The 26,624-nt window shown below is 41.1% G+C and overlaps 1 protein-coding gene across 3 annotated transcripts; it reads right to left on the bottom strand.

The window, feature by feature from the left end:
- Nucleotides 1-1,618: 1,618 nt before the first annotated feature.
- Nucleotides 1,619-26,242, bottom strand: stat4 (signal transducer and activator of transcription 4). Of its 3 annotated transcripts, none has more exons than XM_080456864.1 (24): nt 26,125-26,242; nt 25,070-25,204; nt 23,151-23,286; nt 17,818-17,913; nt 17,112-17,204; nt 16,011-16,089; nt 15,814-15,899; nt 12,448-12,599; nt 11,288-11,446; nt 10,356-10,448; nt 9,912-9,971; nt 9,500-9,520; nt 9,208-9,301; nt 9,053-9,094; nt 8,546-8,629; nt 8,251-8,349; nt 7,568-7,703; nt 6,926-6,978; nt 6,404-6,498; nt 6,055-6,191; nt 5,544-5,735; nt 5,384-5,429; nt 4,383-4,497; nt 1,619-2,312 (listed from the first exon to the last, which is right to left on the bottom strand). In XM_080456864.1, exons 2-24 carry the CDS (start codon nt 25,195-25,197, stop codon nt 2,289-2,291), a joined length of 2,220 nt encoding a protein of 739 aa, XP_080312990.1. In that variant the 5' UTR covers nt 25,198-25,204; nt 26,125-26,242; the 3' UTR covers nt 1,619-2,288. The 3 variants fall into 3 exon arrangements, with proteins under 3 accessions (XP_080312990.1, XP_080312988.1, XP_080312989.1); XM_080456862.1 differs by having other exon boundaries at nt 9,053-9,097; XM_080456863.1 differs by having other exon boundaries at nt 9,053-9,097; nt 25,070-25,201; nt 26,125-26,192.
- Between the last annotated feature and the right edge of the window lie 382 nt (nt 26,243-26,624).

Below are 26,624 nucleotides of genomic sequence, written 5' to 3' on the forward strand. Positions count from 1 at the left end.
CTGCTTGACCATGCATATTATTGTCTCCGCCAGGCCGAAGGCATGGCGAGAGAGTATGTTTTACCCTCCGTCCGTCCGTCCGTGTGTCCGTCCGTCCGTCCGTCCGTCCTGTCTGTGTGTTAGCAGCTAATCTCCGGCACCGTTGGCCCGGTCGCTCCGAAACTGTGCACACACACTCCCTGGATGCCAATTCAGAACCTCTGCCCCAATTTTTTCACATGGGCCTGTTATAGCGCCACCAGGAGGCCGATTTGTGCAAAACCCATTCTTTTACATTACTCCTACAGATTTTATCCAAACGTCATGCAAATCGGTACACAGTATCTCTATAGTCATGTGATCAACACGGATCTGTCCGATTTCCCATATTCCATCCTCATTGCCTATGGTTGGCTTCCAAAGTTTGCACGATTGGTCCGTTTTGAACAAAAACAGCTTTCGATTTCCGTGAAATTTCACACGCACATTCCCACTAGGCCGAGGAAGAAATGCCACCCCTTTCACATTGGCCTGTTATAGCGCCACCAGCAGGTCTAATGTAGCAAAACACATTTTTGGAACAAAATGCCTCAAATCACGAATGCAGTGTCTGATTGCCGTGAAAGACCTAAGAATAAATGGCACCCTTTTCACATTGGCCTATTATAGCGCCACCAGGAGGCCAGAATAACGTACCTGACCTGGCGGAGACCTGTGCTCCGAGGAGCACTTTTTCTAGTTGTATTACTTTTAGTTAACGGTTATCCTTTCAAAGTTAAAGGCCGATTGTTACAGGCTCTTATAACATCATGTGTGTTAAAACCATTTATATATCATGGCAATGTATGCTGAAAGTGAGCTACTCTGATGAATGACCCAGGTAACAGCCATGACAAGCTGCATTACCCTACCCCCCAAAAAAACTGGAGATGCAGTTGTCTTCCGTTATTCTTCCAATTGATGGATACAACTTATCTAATAAGAAATTAGAGAGGCAGGATCTGTTGAAATCGACACTTAAAAACATATATTTAATTTGTAACCCAACCTTTCTATAGCACCATGTCTCACCGATCCAAGGTTTGTGTACTATGCCCATTTTGTCTTACTACAACTACATTATTCTTTCACTGTTTTCCTTCTTTCAGATTTATTTCGTGGCATTATCACTGGCAAACAAACCAAAAGCACTGACTTGCCGCCGTGCATGCGTCCATTTGGTTGTGTATGGACAATCGGACATGTTCTGTTGTATGAAGCTTACAGAAGACGTCACACTGGTTATCTGCCTTGTACTAGGCAGTGTCAGAGTAAAAGAAACTACCGAGTACCACTTTAGGTGAGTCCAGCCATTAGAAGACCAAATCCTCATTTATGCTTCAGAGTAAATACATAATACTGTATTTTCAAAAGAAGAAATTGTCAATAGGCTGATTCAAAAAAAGAGAAATGTAACGGGAGTCAAAAAAGCTTAGAACTACGATGACTTTTGCTGTCTTTGTTTGATTGTCTAGTAAGCATTATTGTTACAGCAAGTCAAGACCTGCAGATTAGTGCAGATTAGAACTGAGCAATCATTTCACGGTTAGCAATAAGAGTTACTGTGAAGCTTCTGGAAAAGAAGACCATGACTGCATCGCATGGAAGAACATGTTTTATACAATATGTGTGCACATTTCATGTATGAGCCAACAATTATAAAATAAGGTGAGGCGCTAATACTGGCAGTGGCAGCTGAATATTTCAAGATGTTTTTTTAAAACGTTTTATGAAACCACCAGGGTGCTGGACTAATAAAATTAAATGAATACTGCCACCAGTAAATCAAATTTAAAAAAAGAAGAAAGAAGGAAAGAAAGAAAAACAGCACTTGCACCTTGGATGTCTGAGCTGCTAAAATTATGTCACAATGTTTTAAATATAGGCAATTGTAAATATAGTGCACAAAAAGAAAGAAAGAAAAAAAGCTAAATTCAGACATAAAAATAATATTCACATAGTTCAACAGAACAAAGTTTAAACGACAGTACTGGAAAAACAAGTTGGAGTTGACAAAAATACAACAAAAATGTAAATGTTACTAGAAATGTAAATGCTGCAATGGAAGACAAAATCTCCACAAACATTCATCAAATAGATCACTCAAGCAGCCAATTTTTACCCTATTGAACAGCAAAGAAACACCATACTTATCCCTATATTTCAACCTGTTAGTTCTGTTATTTCTCAGTGAAACAGGTTGTACAGGTTGTTCAGGTTGTCTTTAGAAACGACTGTAGAGAGGGAGATGTCAGCTGGCTCACTTTATTTTACTCTGAATACGGAGAGCTAATCTGTTCAACACAAAATGAAAATGATATCAGTTTCCAAATATCTCTTTAGATCACACATCATGCTTTGAACACTCATGTATTACTTGGCGGTATTTGTACACATTTTACCTTTAACTCTTTCAGTGCCAAGAGTATTTTCATAAAGTACTCCCAAACTGCCAGGAATTTGCGTTTTTTTTAATTTTTAAATTTTGTAATTTTTCATTCAAATAAATGATCTGATTGGGGTTTTAAACCCATAATACAGTTCTACCAGTAGAGAGCAACAAATCGACACATTGATGATCTCGCTGGCTCACTCGCCCCCTCCCAAACAGGCTCACGTCATATCCGGTCAGAACCGGATGTTGACATTTTTGACAATCGTTGATCGCGCTAAATTACGATGTAATACACGACTACGTTGACTGATCGTCACCCAGACCAAAGAGAGTAGACGTGGACCTCTCCGTTTGTTTTTTATAACGTGTGAAAAACCGTGACTTTCCCTATTCTGGCCGAAAATCAACGGAGAAAAACAACGTGACCCGGAAATGAATTTTTTTTTTTCACATCCATTTCCGGGTGAGTCTGATGTAGTCAGGAAGCGAAAGTGATCATGAAAAATACACAGAATAGCGCGACCACAGTCAAAAGTAAAAACTCGGGATTTCTCGTGCTGGCACTGAGGGTACTCGGGAAAAACTCGGGATATGTCGGGGCGTGGCACTGAGAGAGTTAACCACAAACAAATTCTAAATTATTTTGAAAACATCCGATCTACAAGCTCACAATGCAATCTTTACATGCCCAAAATTGTGATGCCAGGGTAAAGGTGCACACAACATTATTTCACTTATTAATGAAGCAAAGGAACCACTGGTCCTCTGTAGTTAACTGCCAGGGTTAGGGCTTTGACGTACTGTACATATGTATCCATCATAAAGTAATATGATATTTATATGTGTTACAGTGAATTTGAGAAATCGGTTTTGCAACAAAATCACTAAAAAAAAAAAATCACAGGTTAGCGATATTGCAAAATCCCTTGTGAATTTGCAAAATGACTGATGGATCAATCAAGTTGAGAAAAAGGAGAGGTGGGGAGCTCCTTTTGTTTGTTGCAACAATGCTGTATTCTCATAGCCTACTTATTGGAGCAGGTGGTTCCTCCATGACATTTACTATTGCATAGCAGCCCTCTTGTTTTACAATTGCATTTGTTAGTGGTACAACTGTCTGTCAATCTGTCTATGTATTGTGTATTTGTTCATGTATTGTGATTTCTGTGTCCTGATTTTGTTGTTGCAGTTTCCACTGGAAACCTTGTCCACTACCATCTGAAAGAACTGTCCGAACGTCCTTGTCTGTCGGCACTTCAGAAATGTTTATGAAGGACTTAACACAGGGATTAAACTGGCTCTGGGCATACAGTTGCTTGAGGACTCCACTGTTTTTGCCTAATCTGTAGCATTCATCTTTGGATATCTCAACAGCTAAAACATTGCAAGGATCGTTCTTCCCATGGCCCAGCTCTGGAACTTTTTAACTGAATTATTTATAAATGTCAATGCTCATTATTTTATGTCTGCAGTATTCAGCATAAATATATTTTACACTACTAACTCTTGTTTAGTCTGTAAGAAATGTCATGCACCTCGATAAACGATCTCTGTGTTCCGATTAAAAAGAAAAATTCTATAGTAAAAAATATTTGATTTTCGATTTTCTTTTTTTGGTAAAAATAAATACAATTGAAACTAAATGAGTGCTTCTCATCTTTTCCCCAAATCGACTGACTGGCCAGTGATTTTCCAAAACCACTGATTTCTCGAATTCACCATAACATACAGCATCGTCTCTGTCGGGTGGAAACCTCATATGTCCAAAACTGTTACTGTTTCAGGATTAAAAATAATAAATAGCCAAAAGAGCTCAAAACGCAGCACCGCGTTTCAGGTTTGTGGATCTGCTACTTTTGATGCCTTTTGTGTGACGCTGTAGTATGATCAAGAAAAAACACAAAACATTCGAATATGGAGATAGGAGGTTTCTGCCCCGACAGCAGCGATATGCATTACGTAAACTTACTGTATCCATGTCAAAGCAGAGGTCTTGATTGAGAATGTCAAATTCCCCAGGAGTCATGGGCGGCTCAGGGGACTGGCAGGGGGGTGGAGTGGCATCAGGATTAGAGCTGTGATCTCTGCCAGGGGAAAAAAAGGAAGGACACCTAAATCCAGTTTTCATCATCAATGAAATTTCATAAAAATAAGTAATTTAAAGCAGTGGTTCTCAAAACTTTTCATGTCAAGGACCCCCAAAATGATATGTATTTGGCTGCGAACCCCCATTTCAAAATATTTTGTTCCAGGGACCCCCAGAAGCAAAGATTTGAGTTACAAATGTTCGCTTTAAATATATATATATTCAAAGATTTTACAAAGATTTTTCAAAGATCTGTGCCACGCTATGATCTTGTATATATCTGCTATTTTTTAAAAGCCTAAGTATAAAATATGGATAAAAGGGTTAAAAGGATTTTGAAGCTTTATTAACACATTTTTCTGGGGACCCCCTGGTACAACCCAAGGACCCCACTTTGAGAACCAATGATTTAAAGTATCACAATGTAGGATTATGCCATTGCTACATTTAGCTGTTAAAGGAGAAGTGATGCAGCTCCATTACAAACAAACTCTCAGGTTTACTCACAGAAAACTACTTTACACTTTGTAACCTGTTACTTTTTTCATTTTAAATGGATTTATTGGGCAGTTTTTACTTGAATTAGATAGGAGAGTAGAGAGTAGAGAGACAGGAAGCTGAGGGTGGAGCACTATTACTGATGTGGTTGATGCACTGCAAGCAACAGCTGAATCATTGAAAGAATGTAATTCTGGTAAATACCAGTTTGAAAATATGACAAAATACATGCATATTGCATACAACATGCAGACAGAACAATCAATGCAAGAATGACAGTATTATAAAGATGGCGGTCTTCACCAAAATGATGCCAGCAGTTTATCGAGTCAGCAAAACAAAGAAAGGGGAACAGATCTCATTATAAAATGAAATTGATAACATACCTCATTTCCGAGATGGGGATCAGCATGGATGGTATGTATGGATCAACTGGGGGGGGAAAGGAAATCAAATACCTGAATAATTAGAATAATTCTTCAATTATTCACAATATATTACCAATAAATGGGAACCTGCATAAAATAATTAGTCTGCCCCTCTTGCCTTTGCTGGGATGTATGTTGTAATGGCGACTAAAGGCTTCATCTTTGGGTGTGTCGGGGTAGAGGAACTTCAGAGGGTTCTCAGGGACCACTCCATTGGAGATCACCTTGTAATCTCTTATGATATCAGCAAACGGCAGAGCACTGAGGCGGTTTTTGGTGTACGGTTCCACAGAGTTGAACTTGGCCTCTCCTGTTGGTGAAACTGGCTTGTTAGGAATACATTTAAAATAAACACTAGTTAAATACACGCCATTGAAAGAACCTGGGATAGACAGGACAACAAAGTTCAAAGAGGTGACAAGTAACAAAGATCCATATGGATTAATACAAGTGTAGAGAGTATTTTAATAGAGAATAAGATTTAGAATTTTGTAATAAAAGCAGCTTTGGGAAAACACGGGACATATCCCAACTAACACTCATGTCTGGAATTAAATTGTCTTTTAGAAAGGAGTCATACATGGTTCAGGGTGTGTTTGTGTAATAGAATGAAAGGAGACCATGCTCACCATTATAGCCACGTTCCACCCAGGTGAAGGTGATCCCTCCGAGGTGGCTCTCACTAAACCGCAGCAGGAATGTTCCTGAGTCCCTGTCCTTCAGCAAGGCTCTCTCCATCTCCTTACTCACAAAACCCATAATGTGGCTGCAGAGGGCCAAGCACATTTAATGTTAGAAAAGTACCACCAGCCACCCAACAAGAAATGTTGGCCTGAAGGTGGAGCTAGAGGAAAGGTCATGGGGTCACTCAGTGGTTAGGGTTCATCATTCAGGGAGCATGAATACACAGGTTTCATAGCAATCCACCAGTTAGATTTTGAGATTGGTTAAAAAACATGGAATGAGTGGGTGACTTACTTGTCATTCCAGACCGGCAACAAGTGTTTCTTAATAAGATCCAGGATGGAATCCAGCCACATCCAAAAACTGAAGGTCTTCCCTGGAATATTCTCCTTCAAAAGGCACAACAAATGTAACATATGAATGAGTGCATATTATATAAATATCGGTTTTAATGTGAATGAAATAATGAATTAATGCTAACTCTCATTGTACTCTCACTGTACGAGAACATTACATGCATTGCATACTGGTACTGTATATTAAGACACTTTCTTTGAGGCTCTTTAAGCAGGAGAACTCCCATTTATCGCTTTATTGCTACCACACTGACCATCAGTAAAATATTTCACATCCACAAAAAGGTTATCCTTTAAGACAGTGGAAGATGCCAATGCATCATGTGCAATTGCAGGGACAAGGAACAAAAACGTGTGCACATGCTTGGGCGGCCCCTAGGTGGCACCATCCATCCATGACTGCAGATTGAATGTTTACAGGCGGTGAAACCTGTGATAGTGAAAGAGACTTGTAGCTTACCTTGGAGAACTTGGACCAGGAGATTTGACAGTCACTGTGGGAGACATGTTGCCCTGTAGCGGGGTAAAACAGCATACATGACCTGTCAGTAACTCGTTTTAATTTGTGAACACTAGGCATTGATCAAAATAATAGTCTAATTTGTTGGCAAATTCCCCTGCATTTTCCTTACCCTGACCTAAGTACATGTAGGTACAGGTCATGCAACCTAACAATAATTTCAAACTAACTGGTCCCCATGTCACTGGGTTGGAAACCATTCTAAAACCACCCACTTACCATCACTCATTTATCTATCATCATGTGTCTTCAGGTGTTGCAAGTACAGTTTTCTGCATCTACTGTGTATTGCATGTTATGCTTTGCTTTATTTCAAATTTCCTTGTTGTGACTAAATACAAGTTCAACATGGGGTGCCTGGTGGCTCAGCTAGTTAGTTAGTTCATGTGAGCCATGTGGACCTGAGTTTGAATCCAACTCCTGTCTTGTCTCGCATGTCTCTCCTCTCTCTGCCCTTGCTTTCCTGTCTTTCCTGAATAAAGCACACAGTAAAATGCCCCAAAATGCCAATATAATAAAAAAAACATCTTAAACTCGACACTCACTTGAAAGCCAGTTTATGGCTGTAACATAGAATTGTACCTAAGAGTTTCTCTCCCAGCATGGAGAGCTGCTCCTTGTTGAGGCCCCGGCCAGCAAAGGTGGAAAACTGCCAGCTCAGGACTTCAGACAGCTGACTCCAACTTGCCCGAGGTGGGTTCCCAAAGAACCCCAAGTTCTATGAATGGATATTGATAAAGAGGTTTAGGAGTAAGTATGGGTTCAGTTTAGGGTAAGGCTGCAGGTTATGGAGATGGTTAGGGTCAGATTTAGTTTAGGGTCATGGTTTCAGTTACGGCTAAGGAGGGGGGGGTGCAGGTTTGTAGGAAAAGGTAAGATGTCACAAAAAAAATGCAGTGTATGTGTTGTTTTGTGAAATGTAAGTTCACCTAATCAATTAAAAGTGTATGGGCATTTTGTGAAGTGATAATATTGTCTGTTCTAATTTTGAGTCAAGTCTAATTTTTTGTTCTTGCCATTAGCAGAGATTAAAGTTTTATTTTTGTGTATAAGTATATGCAGTGTACATTTTAGAAGATTTCTGCCTACCATTTGAAATGTAATTCACTGCCATTCATGTTGAAACTTTGTGTGGTGTAAGGTGTGTGAAAAACGAATTATCAACCAGCATTCATCGTGCCTAAGGTTGGCAAAGACAAATGCTGGGGTGATAATCTATGTTTCAATAGCACTTGAAGACATTTGTGTGTAAGACAGTGGCTCACCCTGGCTTCATCAGTGAGGAGGTTGTACCACATGACTGAGGCCCAGCCTCCAGGCAGCTGGCTGACATTGGAAATGACTACCAGAGGAAGGGAGCACGTCTGCGACCAAAAACATAGTACATTGAGAGAGCATCTACAAAAACATCAATGCCTCCCTAAGACAAATAAAAAGTAACATTTATTCTACATCTGATAGATCTCAGTTATGTGAGGAGGAGGCATATGGCAGTTTGAATTGGCACTGCAGTTATACGTGTCACAAACTGTTGTAAAACTGTTGGTGTTGTAAACTCACCTCTAGATCAATAGCAAGGCCCTGTATGATGAACTGAGCCTCAAAGCTGAGCGAGTGAAGTTCCTCTGTCACAGACAGAAGACCCTGGGAAGACAAACACTCCTCAATAGTACAACTTTTTCCTCAATAGTACAACTTTTTCATTGATTCTGAATCCTTAATCAATTTATGAATTAATTAAACTTTACCAATATTTAAAATAAATCCTACCCTTCTATTGTAAAACTCAGGGAAATGCTTCGTTTTACAGAGGCTTCTACAGATTTTCCAGTAGTGTGAGCTCTCTGCACACACAACACATTGGGAAGTGTTCGGTCTGATTTTCACTATGTCCTACTCTACTACTTGACCAATTTCCCCTAGTTAAAGTGGCTGAAACAGTATCATAATGGTATGATGTTCCTATGTGCAAGCAACAGTGTTAACTGACTGTTGTTGCTGGGAACCATACTTAGTAGAGTCTGTGTGCTGAGAAAACAATCAAAAAAAAGATCAATTAAATCTCACCTCATTTCCCTTAGCTCCATTGATATATTTCTTCTCTTTGAGCTGCTGCAAGACACAAACAGAACTGAACTGAATTGCATTTGAATTTAGTTGAAAATTAAGCAACACATCGATCAGTAAAAATAAAAATGCCCAGGCAGTGAATGGTCTCATACCAAGTGTCTAAATTCCACTGAAAGGCAGCCATTGGAGGATTCCTCAATATCCATAGCTTTAGTGTTGTTGGTCAGGATGAAAAACTGACGATTTCTGTAGATAAAATAAGAGGGTAGAATAAATAAACAAGAAACTGAGTCTAATAAAGTATAATATCAGTTATCTGGCTGAATGGTTGTAATCCCATAATCCCTTCCTATAAGAAGTAATGTCAGTAAAGTGTCTTCCTTAAACACTGTTTACACATGTTGACCTACAAAGGAACCGGCTGTACATGAGCTGTATACTCACACTCTGCCAGGTGGTAGGTCCCTAGACACACACAAACACACACACACACACACACACACACACACACACACACACACACACACACACACACACACACACACACACACACACACACACACACACACACACACACACACACACACACACACACACACACACACAGACAGAAAATAAGATTAATAAAGGTTATTGCACCAACATGACAGAAAAGCAAATCCTCATTATAAGTGTCAAAAGAGTTTCACTTTGTTGCCATCCAAAAAGAGTTAAAGAGTCAATTAAATTGAAAAAGAAAGGCATTGTACAGTATTGTTTAATTTCTTTTGTGTGATGTCTATGATTTGTATGTACTCTATGGACCCCCTATGTGTCTGGAATAAAGTTTGAATTGAATTGAATATGTGAAACTCACTTGTCAAACGTTGTTTTCACTTTGAGCTGATAATCTACTTCTGGAAGTTTAACCAGCAGTCTAGAAGGGATTAAAAGTCATAGCATCATCATCAGCAAAGAAATATGATAATTTCATTGACGATTTGAAGCCTGATTGTTTTGGTTCATCTAGTTGTAGAAAACACATGACAGTTGAGAGCTTTCATTTGTACTGAAAGTGTGGGACATCAGTGCATTTCCTCATTTTCTTGGAGCAAAGACAAATCAAAAAGCCACTAAGATAAACATTAAACAAAAACCTGACTTTCATTAACAAAACGACCGAATAAACAACCAATAAACATTGGCATCCTTATAGCCCTGCCACTAGCAGGGATAAAAACATGCTTAATGAGAACGCATTCTGTGTTTGACAGATGCTAGAGAAAAAATTAAAAAAAAAATGTTTTAAACGTCCAAATACCTGACTTTTGTGGTGAACTGTACTCCTGTCTTGATGATGAGTGGTTTTTGGGGGTGGGTGGGCATGCACGGCTGCTTCTCCACCACGAATGAGCTGTGGACGAGGTTATCAAATGTTATTCCACTGCATTGATGCTCCCACCCATCAGGCTGTGCCAAATCGTTGACATTTCGTAGAACCTTGGGTTGTACAGCTACAGTACGTGGTCATGACATGAGTCCAAATTATTGTCAGTCATCTTTCTTTGTTGCTTCTGTGTTCTAAGATTGAGAAATCTGGAAGTAGCTATTCCATTGATTTTCAATGGAATCGCTTTTTTTCCCCCACTTTTAGCAGATAAACAAACATGAAGGAAGAGAATTCTGCCACAGAGCACAGAAGCAACAGAAAAAGATCATGGTCAATATTTAGGCTTAAATCATCCCCACAATACAATACAATACAATCCAAGGTTCGACCAAAGTTCAAACATCAGTTGTCTTTTCTTAACCACTTGAACCCCCAGCATCCCAATTCTGGGGTGCACATTCTGCAAAAATAGCTGATCTACAAGCTCACAACACGTCATGTTGCGATGTGATGTGGCGCGTTGTCAGTTTGTAGATTATTGTAGGCTATTTTCTGCTAAGAAATTTGGTGTAGAGGCCTGGGGGGGAAAGAGCGGTCCATGTACAAAGCCAACTCCAGTCGAGTTTACTACTGTAAGTATAGACTCTCGAGGGTTTAAGTGTACTATTTGTTTTTAATATTCATAATTATGATCTTGTTGTTATTGTTAGCACAGTATACAGACAGCAGAGCATGCCACACTTTCACTTCTTATACTTGTATGAGTGAGTGACAAATAAAACCCTCTTGAATCTTGAATAAACCTTATGATACTGTGTTTTTGTGTCATTGGGGTTGTGTGACCATGTGCTAACTGAACATACCTCCTGATGAGGTGGTAAATGAGGTATTTGATTCGTTCCTCCAGCTGGGGCTTCTGCAGGGGGATGGGGTCACTCTCATAGGTTACCTTCACAATAAGCTCCCCCAGCTTATCCAGCTGACGCTTCACCTGGAACAGGCTCTGAGACGTCAACGTAAACCTGGGAGGGACAAGACAGAAAGCACCAGGGGAGAGAGGGAGAAAGACAAATGGAGAGGAGGAGGAAAGAGAGAAGGATGTATTGTAAAGAGAAGGAGGGGGAGGGACAATGGAGGAGAAGGGTTATATCTTTGGTGGTGTAGACATGAATCAACGATTTAAATACAATTCTTTGTATGTTTGCACATACACATGCTTCTAAAATGTAGAATGGTCTGCATGATCTGCATTTCCATAACGCCTTCATCCAAAGCACTTTACGTTACATTCATCCACTGATGGCTGAGGCAACCATCCAAGGCACGAACCTGTGCTTTCTAGGAAAGAAACTATACAAGTGGTGGCGAAATATTGTCTTGATAGACTGGAGCCTCTTGCCAGATGGTAGTCTTTGGAAAAGGTGAAGTCGGGGTGAGAAGCTTCAACAATTATCTTTTCGGCTTGTTTCTCAGTCCTGGAGAGACAGCAGGTTGCAACCGATGACCCTCTCTGGCTAATGATTGATCCGCTGCAGTCAACAGTCAGTACCTGTCCTTCCCAGTAGACGTAGTGAGTGGTAGAAGGGGATGAATGCGGCATGGATGCAAAAGTTGATGGCTGTGTAGAACTAAACCATCAGGATCCTCTTCATGATGGAGGTGATGATCTCCACCCACTTGAGATCCTATGAGATTATTATTCCCAGGAATTGGCCTGACTCCACAGTGTTAACCAGGGAGTTGCACAGAGCGAGTCAAACAATCAATAGTCGGTAACAGACAGAGTGTGTTTGTTTGTATGCTCGATCACACTTGTGTGTATACATTCTAGTTAACAGGCCACAGTTACTATAGAAGGTCAAATTAAACAGCTTTAACCACTCTATAGCAATGATTGCTATATAGAGCTATTTAACACTTATTTTAACAAAGAATATAACTTGTACCATTAAAAACCTACACTATTTCTCAAGGGATTTGGAGCAAACCAAATCTTGTTTTCTGGCTATTTGCGTTTCCTCACCAGTTCTGCAGCTGGTCCAGGCCGGTGAGGAGTGGACCTCCAATGTAGGCAATCTGCTGTCTGCGCTTCCAGTCCAACAGCTCAGGGTTCAGCTGACTGGTCATCAGGTCGTCAATCTCCTTGATCACATCATCCATCTTGGAGAGGATCTCCTAGGAGAGCCATTAAGAACAGCATCAGTCTCAGCCTAATTTATACTCCGTAGTATGACTTTGATTTGATGCATTGTTAACATAGATGCAGTTGAATATAGACCAGATCAAATAGGTTACATAAAATGTAATATATCATGAGCATTGCTTCGGAACAGTGATTCATCTTTTCCCCATGTCTGAGGTTTCCCGATATCTGATATTAACAGACATCTGCTAGCCAACCAGAAACAAGTATTATCCATGGCCATTCCAGAATAGTTTTGAAGGAGTATTAATAAATCTACCATGCGTATCTACCATCTACCAATCTACCAACATGAAATCTCATGTTCGTAGGCCTAACAGTTTATTGGGGGTTTTTTTTACTCTTTATTTTCAGGTTTCAAATTTTTTGTTAAACATGACATACAATCAAATAGTACAAAAAAGCAACAAGAAGAATAGCAGTAAAAATAAGGCAAAACATACAGATAATCATATAAACAGACAAACAAAAAACAAAAACAAAAGAGGTCATGGGACATTCGGTACCAGTAATAGAAGCAGAAACATATTGACAGGATTTAAGACCAAATACAATAGGGAGGATGCAGCCAGCCATCACCAGAGATCTGGCCCGCTATCTAAATAGTCCACCCAACTCCTTTTGGAGACTCAAAGAATAGGTCATCTGCTCTAGGAGATGCAATTGTCTCACAATACTGACAAATAGCCCCATAGTAGGGCAACTTTTCTGCAAGCAGTTCTTTGTGATAGCTTTTTTGCTTGCTGCAAGTAGGATCTTAAGTAGATAAGAGTCATCCTGACTCTGTCCATCCGGATTGTCCAAGATACAAAGATTCAAATGTAGTATTGATACTGAAACCCAGAATTCTTTAGAATAAGTGTTGCTACTTCCTTCCAGAAAGGTTGAATTGCAGGACAAGCCCAAAAGACATGTGCATGATCAACCATAGTATCTCCACATTCTCTCCAGCAGTCCAGCTGGTTCCCAGTTTGTTTAGACTTCTGTTTGGGAGTGATAAAGAAGCGGATTTGTTTTTTCCAGCAAAAGTCTCTCCAGGTCAGGGAGTTAGTGGTTGTTGATTGTGTTTCTCATGAATCCGACCACACTTCATCACTTGTGTCAATGTCAATTTCTTTTTCCCATCGTTGTTTCACATATATCGTAGAATCCTTATTCAATGACATAATTCCATTGTGTAGCTTACTTATAAGACCTCTATTACTCCCTGAGTTATAAGCATCAACAAATACAGTAATTATAGTTGGTGTGATCCCCGGATTAGACCTTTTTATTTTTTTCCCGAAAAAATCCCTTAACTGCAGATATCTTAAAAGGTCCTGCCTAGCCAACCCATATGTCTGACTCAAGTTTTCAAAACTGTCAATATCCCCATTTTTAATCATTGTACATATGGAGGTGGCACCAAGACGAAGGCCTAACTGTTTTTAACACTTAAAAGTCAGTCTCTGCAATGTTAACCACAATGCCCACCACAGCTATGTGAGCAGCACGTCCTTTTGCCAATACACCAGCACTACCAATGACCACTATGACGTTTGTTACATTCCAATATGAACATAACAATTTGATTAAGGGATTTGATATTATGTCACAGTCACATTAGTGAATTCCCTCTTGGCGGAATAGGTTGATCAGGTCACATGCGTTACCTGGGATACCTGATTGATGTCATGATGTAAGTAAGAAAGTGGGTTGGAGTGGCTTACTATCGGTATTGGCTGAGAACGAGGGTGTCTATAACCTTTCCAGTGCGCTAGATCCCTGGGAGAAGGTTTGCTGAAGTGGAGCGCCACACCTACCACCAGCTCCCAGTACTTAGTGACTGTTACCCAAGTTGTGCTACTCATACTGGCAGCCCCGAGATCAAACCCAGAACCTTGTGGTCCAAAGTTGAGTGCTCTACGACTGAGCTAGACTGATTTAAGGAAATGGAGATCTGCTGCTCAGTCTGATCAGCAAAGAGGAATGCAACACAGGACAGCTTATGGCTCTTTTTTGACAACAAAGTGTAATCTAGAACCTTCCATGTCCTGGAACTTTCCAAAACTCATGAAGTTCTGTAATGGTTATATATATGTAATTTCTATTATATATATATTATTATATTAAAAAAATATATCCCAATTATAAATATCTCAATTGCCTAAGTAATCCTGGCTGCTACTCTCCCTCTGCCAGCCTAGGGAGAGCCCAGAACTGAGCTCATGCCTCCTTCAATGCATGAGGAGCTAGCAAGCCGCTTCTTATCACCTGACAGGGAGGAGTTTCCCCAGTAGAACGTAGCGCGCATGTTATTCCAACCAGTTCCTTTCCCCTCCATCAGGCACCCCGGCTGACCATGGGGAGGCAGTATTACTGCATGTATTTTGTGAAGGTACCTACCCTAGGTAGGTACCCTCAGGGAGAACATGCAAACTCCACACAGAAAGGCCACACAGAAAGGCCATTTCGCTGATGACACGGAGGAGAGGACACGCCCACAGGACCTTCTAGCTGTGAGGCGACAGCACTACCGACTTCGCCACCGTGCCCCCCTGACATTTCTATTATAACCACCAACCAGGGAGGTACTTAATAAATTAAACTAATTTTAAAAAGGTGAAAATAGCTGATCTACGAGCTTTACGATGCGAAGATGCTGAGCAGGGCCGAATGGAAACAAATCCATAGCCTGTGAAACACGACACGGTTCACTTAGATCTTCTTGTAGTCGAAAAGAGTCAATAGTGAGGAAACAAGACCACAGGACTTTTGGACACTGCTACCGTGGTGAAAGTCGGGTACATGTACATAACCCCTTTCCCTGTTCCTTTGAGTTATCGTGTGTCTTTTAAGTTTGTTCACGTCTAAATCACTGAACAATCCAAGGAGCAAAGACATGGAACCAAAGACCAGCACTGGCCAGGAAAACACCGCCACAAAGGGCGCCGAATGCCAAGGCTTGGGTGCCAGCGACACTACAGGAAACAGGCGAGGAACACATGTTTTATGTTTATACCTGATGTGCTAAATTAATTATATCTGACTATGCTCATCGCCAAATGTGATTTCCAAAATCCTACAAACGAGTTTTGATTGTTCAGATAATAAATAACATCCAGATTGGATTAATTCGGCCATGAAACTATGTTCTTATTTTCTTTTAAGTCGTAACATATTGTACATGTGTTCACACATACACACCTTTCTTTTAAAGTCAAGCCTGTTGAGCATTTCCTGTAGTCTTGTAACTTCCTGTTTCATCTTCTCAGTGTTCCGCTCAGTCTGATCTGAAGCACATAAACACACAAACATGCACATGAACATGCAGGATATGACACATTTTCTATAAAATTCTGAGAATTCTTAAAACTTTGTGCACACTTTGTAATGCAGCTCACCTCGAGACTGGAGGGTCTTATAGCAGAAATCAAAATCATCTTGCAGGTCCTCAATGTGTTTCACAGCCTGGTCCATCATCTAGACATGATTTATTTTGTGTTCATTCATTGGGACACATACTGTACATGATTGAGCACAAGCATCCCATTCCCATCCTATGCTACCTGGTGACCTGGCATGGTTCAGCTAATTATGTCATAGCCACAAGATGTGACTGCAAGATCCTCATCTATTGGGCACAGCTTACACTTCTAGTCTGACTCTGCACGTCTTGTATTTTGAGGCCACAAGATCAGGATCATGTCTTATTATATCTTATGGCTACGATGTTCTGTAACAAACTGAACTGCATGGAAGATCTTGTGGCCACAGGATACAAGATGTGACCAAGAGATTGGGATTCCGTTTTTTAGGCGTGAGGCCTATGTTTGAAGGTGTGGCATGTTTGTAGTCCAAACGTTTTTGCTGCACAAAATCATAACTTGCATTCATCCACTGTCTGCCTGTGTGTTCTCAATGTGATATCAGTCCAAATTGTGATATTTTTCAAAAAGTTTAAAAAACAGCAAGAATCAGGAATTTGTGCTATTCATCGTACAAGAACTATATACGGCTTCCACACTTCCACACTTCCACTCTTCACATGCACACACAAGTGTGTGTGTGTGTGCATGTGGTGTGTGGAAGTGTAGGAGCACTTGTGTAGGGGTCTATGCTTTGTCAAATGTAAGAAGGGGGGCTCCAAGGAAAAAGGATGGGAACCATTGATTTAATGTACAAATTTACTGTCTGATTACATACTGTATGTTCTGCCATAGTGGCAATCATTTTATTTAATTGCACAGACAATTCCTTGCGTGAACCACAAACATTGTTTCTGATACAGACAAACTCTACTTTATTCTCCATCCATAGTACGATGGTGTTGCTTGCTGAAGATGAGTTATTTTCGACAAGTGACACCTTCACAATACGGAGTGACTGATTTATACTTGGTTGTGTCGTTTACACCAGCACGCAACTAAGTAGAAATCACACTTAACTTAAGCTTACGTGCTGTGTTAGTTTTGGTACTTCCTATATTGTTGCACCTACTGTACCTGTACACTGCTTCTGATGATTGCGACTCTGTTGTCCATATTCTTCTGTTTCTCGAAGGTCACAGAATTCTGCATGGACTTCTCCAATGGCCCCTGTTAATACAAATACTCTCATCAGATTTTGTTGTTATTTACCCAGTGTTTCCCAAGGACAAAATAATTTAAACATTATAACCATGAACCTCTAACCTAGTATTTCAAGGACTATATCATTGTTATTGCATGTTTAACAAAAGTATGTATCACATTAGTCATGTATACTACATGTATTCCTGTATTACATTACTGCTGACAATTTCCCAGTGTACCAAACATTTCATTTCTATTTACAGACAACAACAAAATAAGTTGTTTGAATACAAAATAAACTGAGGAATTTCATAAGCTCTCATTATGCTTTCACTGTTTGTTTTCTGAACTTTGCCCACTTTGCCTTTAGGTTTCCTAGTAGTGTGGAAGTGAATAGTCTTATTGTATGTCTGTTATTTTACTGCAGCTTCAAACTTTTTTTTTGGATAATGCAACAAAATGTTATAAATAGTAGTAATACTAACAGTAGTATTTACTGTTTTATTTCTTTTTTATGGATTAGACTTTTCCTTCAGTTTTGCTGTGTAGTGGTATCTGATAGGAAGGGTATTTGTTTACCAGACAAACATGGGGGTCTTCCCCACAGAGATGAGGGGGTTTGATACTAGTGACAGACCTGCTCCTGTTGCACACTGCCAAGAATACGCCGCTCCTCCTGGAGACGAGTAGAGATAGTCCTGGCCATCAGAGTAGGATTGTCTTTGTATTTTGCCTGCGGCACACACACACACGCACACACACGCACGCACACACACACACACACACACACACATGCACAAAGGTGACGTGTTACCTAATGCCTGAGTGACAAAGGCATACGTTCACAGAAGTTTGTCTTACCAACAGGGAAAACCCAATTCAAAAAGAGGAGGAAGTAATTGGTAAAATGGAGGCGTGTCATTCAGGCCTCGGTTACTGGAAATGCTCGTCATAACTCATAACCCAACTGTACCAGCCCACTAATAAAGGAATGTGGTACAACTTGCCTTGTTTTCAAAACTGAATGGGCCCCATGCAAAGTAAACAGAGAGAATGGCAGTTTATTTGAGGGTACACTGTATAATCCAGAGTTAAATGACACAATATCACAACTTCATAACTTTTATACTGTGCTAATTCTAAAACAATTCTCAATTTTGGGGGGTAAATCTTTTTTGGCCTTGTCATAGGCGAACACAAATCACACTTCTCAATTACTTGTTTAATCCAAAAAGGTAATTGATAGAATAATCGCTGTACCCCTAATTTACACCACTTGCTGTTAAAGGAAAATCCAGAACATCATTAAGGACACCCCACTCATGTTCTGTTCTCCTTCCATCTAAAAGACGTCACCAAAGCATCAAATCACACACCACCCATCTTCTTTACACAGGCAGTCAGGCGGCTGCTGAACTGCTGACGCACCCATTGTTGTTGTATAATATGTAATATTATCCTGTACTTTATATCAATAACACTATACTCAAATGGGCGTGGGTGATGTTTTTGTCAAAAGGCATCCCCTGTTCTGCCTACTCAGACATTAGGGAAAGTTTGCGCTGTTGCACTGGGAAACTTAACTTTTTCTCTCGCCTCCATTTGTGACTAAGACTTTTACTGTGCCAGCGTCAAAGCCTGAATGATGAGGCAACACCCACATATTTAACATGTCAGTGCAGGAAGTACGACACCATTTAGGTATCGGCATCCAAACAAACATACGTAAGTTACTTACTGGAACATCTGTTCAGCATCAACTTTGGGAATCGGTAATGTAAGGAACATGCTGTACTGAAAAGCCTGTAAAATAGCAGTAAAAAGTTGTAGATCGGCTATTTTTGCCAATCTACAAAAACGTTTTATTTGGCATTACTAAATCTACATTTACAGTAATAACATTGATACCATGAGTTACAGAGGCTATTTTGCACAGATATGAAGACAATAATGTGCCTTGAGATTTCCTTTGATGTGCCTTGGACACAGAAAGTTTTATAACCACTGCTCTGAGACAGGCAGAGAAAAGGGTGATTTCTCTTAAACCCATAGCCACAAATGCTACAAATGTCCCTTGCATAAACATTTATTTTTTTGGGGTACTAAATTACACACACGTGATCTCTGGAATCGTGTGACAAACTGACAATAAGCATCAAGATGTTTTTTGGTTTTGATACATTCCATACGGTTTGCCTGGCTTCCAAAATTTGTGGCAGGGGCCTATTTCTTACAAAAATGGAATACATATATCATGAACACAACATCCAATCAACCCCAATCATCTATAAAGCGCACCTCCAAAAGTGCTTTCACTTACAGCATCACACACACAGAAACAACCCATACCATCTCACCATACATGAGTTACCACTTCCTCTGTGAAACACTGACTTTGAGAACACCCACATACATGTGCACATCGGACACACATAACACACACACACACACACACACACACACACACACACACACACACACACACACACACACACACACACACACACACACACACACACACACACACACACACACACACACACACACACACACAAGCGCATGCTCGCATGTGCACACACACACACACACACACACACACACACACACACACACACACACACACACACACACACACACACACACACACACACACACACACACACACACACACACACACACACACACACACACACACACACACACACACACACAGGAAACAACAGCTCAGGGATCTGTTCTGCAAAGGTATATGTCTACTCTTCCAATTCAGCAACACATGTTGAGGCTCACGGCGTCAGCAACACCTGACCTCAACCAAACATTTCCTGTTAATGTTTTGGGTGACACCGCTGCCCCTGCAGGAGCACTGCACTGCATTCACAATGCATCAAATGAGAAGGCCAGTAGGGGCCTGGTCCATGAATTTGATTTAACTCAACTCAAATGTATTTGTATAGTCCTTAACCACATGAATGGAATCGACAACACATGAGTGTGTCCTTTCGCGGCCCGCAAGCTTGAAAATCTTATATTTAGATGTCCTCTCTTAATTTTCCAGGTTGCAGGTCCCTTAACCATAGCGCTATGACAGAAAAAGATATCAACCCTTCTCAACTCAATGCTGATACCTGTGTTGTTTGCACCTCCAAGACGATGGCAGACTCAGTGGGCTGTATGTGTATCTTAAATGATCCCCGGAGGGCAATTCAGGTGTCATAGCAGCAACAGCAGTAAATTCAAATTGATACTTCCAGCTAATCGCTCGCTGGCAACTAAAACAAAGGCATGTCACTTCCCTGTCAGCTCCAATAGACACATCACAGGCCACACCGCACCTCTATCTATTGAGGAAGTACTCAATGAAGGTATGACAAGCAATAAGTGTTGACAATATAGACCACAGTTCATTGTTATATTTACAGCAGACTATTTACTCCATATTGATAACAGCGGAATCATTCTTCAGCGCAACTACACCATCCACAAGAATGTAGTATTCAGATGTGTGTGTTATGGTGTTTCGCTGAGAAACGTAATCAGCCAATGTCATCAGGCCATTACTGAGAAGTGAAGGTGTGTTTCAAGAAAATCTGTGTGTGTGTGTGTGTGTGTGTGTGTGTGTGTGTGTGTGTGTGTGTGTGTGTGTGTGTGTGTGTGTGTGTGTGTGTGTGTGTGTGTGTGTGTGTGTGTGTGTGTGTGTGTGTGTGTTAAACGATCTGTGCTGTTGGGCTGATGATACCTTGAAGTGGGTAGGGTCTAACTCTGAGGCGATGGCTGTCTCGGAGGACTTTATATCTGACTCCAGTATCTCTGTCAGAGCAATTATGACTGTGCATGGAGCAGAACACCAACTCCCACTGACTAATGCCTGAGGCCGCCTCTTATGGGCACAACGGTAAAGGCAGCGGCAGCATTGGACCGAGCTAAGGCTGCACTCTGTCTCTCACTCTGTGTTCAAAAATGTTGCTTTAGACAATGCATTGTTGTCTTTACTCTGAAAGCGAGGTTGCAGGTTTTACCATCTAAACTTAACCTCTCCATCTGGTTTCCAGGCAACCATGTTCCTCACTGTATACATCATGGTCACTGCATACAACATGGTCATGAACAAATAGCTGAAACCATGTCCCACATCTTAATGGGTGCCATGTATACAGGGGACTCTACATAAGTAGGCATGACAGAATAGTGGATTTGATATCAAAAGATATCACTTCTATTTTCAGGTCCTCCATCATCTGTATAAGCATTCTACTGTGAAGCCGAGCATGTTTAACCTGTGTAACGATGATTCTGTGTTCTCTAACATTTCAGCTAACACCCCTTCTTCTTTCGTGTAACGTCAGAGGTCCAACTCTGTGTCGTGTAGCCATGCCCGCATCTCTGGTCCAAGGTCGAAGAGGCTGGCTTCCGAGGGTGGTCTATATAAGGGGCAGATGGTGATTATATGGTCAGCGGTCTGCTCAGGGTCACCGCACTCGCATGCCGCACTGTCCGCCAAGCCCCACGTCTTCATTGATGTTTTAAAGCGACCGACCCCAGTTCGTAGACGGTTCAGTGTGGTCCATTACCGGCGTGGTAGGTCGTCTCCTCCAATAGCGCCATCTCCTGGGTCCCAGATGTAGCGGTGGATTCGGGAGGGCCCGGCTGACTCCCACTCCTGCTTCCAAGCTGCTGCCAACCATGCATCTCCGGAGATGTCCTCAGAGGTGGAGTTGAGCATCTCTTGTGCTGCCTTGTTGTAGGGGTGGCGAGACTTGAGTCTGCTTGGAGGTGCTGGTGTTATTGTGGTGTTGTGCAGGATGTGCCAGTCATACTGGCCAGGGCGAGGGTGGCAGCCTCCCGTCGGAGGCCGGCCGGTGTTATTCCCGCGAGGACTGGCAAGAAGGACACAGGGGTAGGCTTTAAGCATCCAGTTATTATCCGGAGGGAGGTATTGATAGCCACGTCGACTTTTCTCGCATGAGGGCTTCTGCTCCAGACTGGGGCGCAGTATTCTGCTGCAGAGAAGACCAGGGCTTGGGTGGATATTCGCAGCGTCTTAGCGGAGGCTCCCCAGGTTGTTCCAGCGAGGCGGCGGATCAGCGCGACCCTGATCAGCTAACCCGGATCAGCTAACACCCCTGATGTCATTGTTGTTAATGAAAACCATAGGTAGGTGTTCATTCTCGAGGTCGGCTGTACTTTTGATTACAGCTTAGAGGAAGCCTTCCTAACCAAAGTGCTAAAATATCATCAGCTAGAGCAGACCATCTCTCAGCGAGGCTGCAGATGTAAACTTTTGGTTTTTATCTTTGGTAGTCTATGACACATGCACAAGTTGGTTGTGAGGGGCCTGCAAATGGCCGGCCTCTCCAAAAGGAGGGCCAAACAATTAGCAAGGTACTGCTCAATATCAGCTATTATAGGAAGCCGCTCAATTTGGTGGAGGCGTTGTTTCCTTTACCCATGATTGTTGTCCGCTGTGTTCGACAAGTATGCCATCTTTTGTTTTGTATGTAACAATGCTCTGCTTTACATGCACTTTGTAACTGGCTATTTTCCATTTATCTGACTGCACTGGCAGTGTTTATGTCCTTTGTACATCTTGTACTTCTGTTTATGTGGACATAAATAAATATTTCAAGTGTGTGTGTGTGTGTGTGTGTGTGTGTGTGTGTGTGTGTGTGTGTGTGTGTGTGTGTGTGTGTGTGTGTGCGTGCGTGCGTGCGTGCGTGCGTGCATGCCTGCGTGTTGCGTGTGTGCATGTTATTGCCAATGCTTTGTAGGGAAATTGTTCTTGGTGTTTCTGTTGTACATGACAATGAAATAGAGAGCCCACAGGAATGTCATCTTTTTTTAAACGTTGTTTCTCGATTATTCGATTAATCAAAAAAGTAATCAATAGAATAATCGCTAAGAAAATCTAAGTTGCAGCCCTAGTGTGGGGTGATCACTGATATGAAGCATTGGGGTAGGGGGGCTGAGTACCTGTAGCTGCTGGTTGATGATCTTGAGGTTGTGTCTCTGTAAGAAGTTCTGCTCCTCAGCGCACTGCCTCTCCAGCTGTGACAGGAGGTTGGTGAACAACACTGCAGCCATGGACTCATGGTCAGCTGCTGTATCCCTAAAGATACACACACACACACTCACATCATTTACCTATTTCATCATGCTTATGGTGCATGCTCAAGTTCACAGCAAATACCTTAATAGACAGTTATAGCAGAGAGGAGAGCAGAGGAACAGGTTCATATTTTGTCACATTAGTCATCATTTGACTTTGAAGAAGACGCACTGCATGGAAAACATTATGTTTTCCATGTTTTCCATGCAAAGGTGCAAACAAACATATCAAACGATATGTTTGTTTGCAACTGAATTAAAACCTTTAAAGTAAATTGAGTACTCCAGTATTTGCTGTGGGTCCCGCCATTCAGAAGTGGCCCATAGATCATCCCTTTGTCCTTCTGAGAGCACTGACTTCCTGAAGTGCACAAGACCCCGTCAACTCAGTCACAAAGTGTTCTGGTTTATTGAAGACAGACACATATTCATACTCCAAACTCGGCCTTCATAATACGTCAAAGGAAATGAGAAAGTTCAAATGTTGGTCATTGCGTAAATTTTCCATTACAAATTTTCTAAGTAATGCAAGCAGCTTCTGAAACCTTATCTGACCACAATGTGTATGTATATAAGGTCACCTCTAAAGTTCCTCTCTCAGCACACAAAGGTGTGAAACCACACTGATCAATTTTATAACTATAAACCATGCACTTCTCAGTGGAGGAGCGCATATCTCTGCCAGGCCGGGTGACCTACCCAGGACTGTATATGGGGGGGCCTTACACAGCCCTGGGGGGGGCCTCCTAAACATGTGATTCTAATTTGGGTTTGATGTTGCATACATGATATACGTTTGTTTTTTACTTACTTCACCTTTATAGAAGAGAAATACTTTGTGCCTATTCCACCCGCACATTAACCCGGGCAATGCTGTGTACCGCGATATATAGACAGACACACTGTGCTGACATCAGACTGGCCTCCAAATACAGTACGCTGACGAGATCGTCAACGATACAATGACAATGGGTGCTAACAATGTACAAAGTGATGACTCGTCTGAGGAAAGATTTTAATTTAGTGATGGCTCTGAACCAGGAGAAGTGAGTTTATCTGTTTATCAAATATCTATTTTGTGTGTTTTTGAATACAGTCCAAATTAGACTTTTTAATAAAAGGGTGCACCACAGCATGTTTAAAGCATGATGGGACAGAGCCATTGAATAGGCAACTATTTATAATGGACAAGATTCGCTTCACTAAGAAGGCATGAGGCTGGCTTCATATGGAAGACTACATCTATCAGATGAGAGAGACACACAGGTTCAAACCTACTGTATCAAGGAGAACAGGGTGTGTGGATGTGAGATCTAATCAAACTTTCCAGTAAAGAAGTCAAAAACAGGCAGTGACAACAGGGTTATGTAAGTACACAGTAAAATCCTGAATTGTTAACTCTGAGAGTGTACCCTTATGGCTTGATTTGTTTACATGTGTGAGAGAGAGAGAGAGAGAGAGAGAGAGAGAGAGAGAGAGAGAGAGAGAGAGAGAGAGAGAGAGAGAGAGAGAGAGAGAGAGAGAGAGAGAGAGAGAGAGAAGGGGGATGGGGGAGAGAGATAGATACTGTAGATAGATAGAGAGAAAGAGAGATAGTGTGTGTGTGTGTGTGTGTGTGTGTGTGTGTGTGTGTGTGTGTGTGTGTGTGTGTGTGTGTGTGTGTGTGTGTGTGTGTGTGTGTGTGTGTGTGTGTGTGTGTGTGTGTGTGTGTGTGTGTGTGTGTGTGTGTGTGTGTGTGTGTGTGTGTGTGTGTGTGTGTGATAGAAGAAGGAGACAAGACTCACCAATCTTGGGACTCAATCCAGTTGGCGAGCGCCTGGCGGATCTCCATGGGGAAGTTGTCATCGTAAAGGTAGTCGACAAACTCCAGCAGCCTGATCTCTAGCTGTTGTATCGCTCTCCACTGGCTCATGATGCTGCTTCAATAATCAATCAACAATACATTATGTTAAAGGGTTAGTTCACCCAAAATGTTTCTATCACCCACGATTTTTTCTATCGATTAGTCACCCAATGGAGACTTGAATTCATGGATATTTTTTTGTTTTTGTCGCATTCCTAAGCTAATAATTTGATGACCAGCGGACCGGTAGGCAGCGGTTCCGGTAGGAGACACAAAGGAGACTCTTTGTGTCTCCTACCGGAACCGCTGCCAGTCATCAAATTATTGGCTTAGGAATGTGAAGGAAAAAAATCCATGATTTCAAGTCTCCATGGGGTGACTAATCGATAGAAAAAATGCCATTTTGGGTCCTCCAAATCTCCACAGTTAGTTTAACTGAGCAGTGGTGGAAAAAGTACTCACATTTTTTACTTAAGTGAAAGTGTCAATACTGCTATGTAGAAATACTATTTCTATACTACTACTACTACTACTACTATGTTACAAGTAAAAGTCCAGAATTAAAATTTTACTTAGTAAAAGTACAAAAGAATTGGCATCAAAATGTACTTCAAATACCAAATGTACTCATTATGCAGAAGGTCCCATATCACACGTTTTCACATGTATAAAATGTATAAAAATCCTTTGAAAATACAAATAGCCAAAGTATAGGCTTAAGTATGTTTTGTAATAATAATCAAAATCTACAAAGTAACTAGTAATTAACGTTTTCAAATACTTAGTAGAGTAGTAAAAGTAAAACATTTCCCTCTGAGGTGTACTGGAGTAACAACAGTAAAAGTACTGACAAATTAGAAATACTCCAGTAAAGTAATAAATAATACCTCAAAAGTGTACTTAAGTACAGTACTTGAGTGAATGTACTTAGTTACTTTACACCACTGGTCTACAGTACACAATATACACAGTAAATTATTTCATGTCAATACGCACCTGGCACGTAGCACCGTGTATGCTGCTGTCCGGAGAAGCACAGAGGATCATCAACCATGTGCACTTGTGTTTCCCCGTTTAACTTTCGTTTTATTATTCAATAGGCGGTCCTTCCTAAGCACCCCTCCTCTATTGCAGTGGTGTAAAGTAACTAAGTAGCTTACATTCAGTGGTGGAAAAAGTACTCAAATTCTTTACTTAAGTAAAAGTACCGATACTGCAATATAAAAATACTCTGTTATAAGTAAAAATCCAAAATTAAAAATTTGCTTGAGTAAAAGTACAAAAGTATTGGCATCAAAATGTACTTAAAGTACCAAAAGTAAAAGTACTAAAATGTTTGAAAATAGCAGATCTACAAGCTCACAACGCGTCGCTTTGCGACGGCGTTGTGAGCTTGTAGATCGGCTATTTTCAAATAGCCTATGTATAAAATAGGGCTAAAGTGGTTAATGCGTGTTTTATAATAGTCATTTATATCTGCAAAGTAATTAGTAACT

The sequence above is a fragment of the Gymnoscopelus braueri genome, assembly GCF_963280865.1.
Source record: "Gymnoscopelus braueri genome assembly, chromosome: 18".
NCBI classification, from domain to species: domain Eukaryota; kingdom Metazoa; phylum Chordata; class Actinopteri; order Myctophiformes; family Myctophidae; genus Gymnoscopelus; species Gymnoscopelus braueri.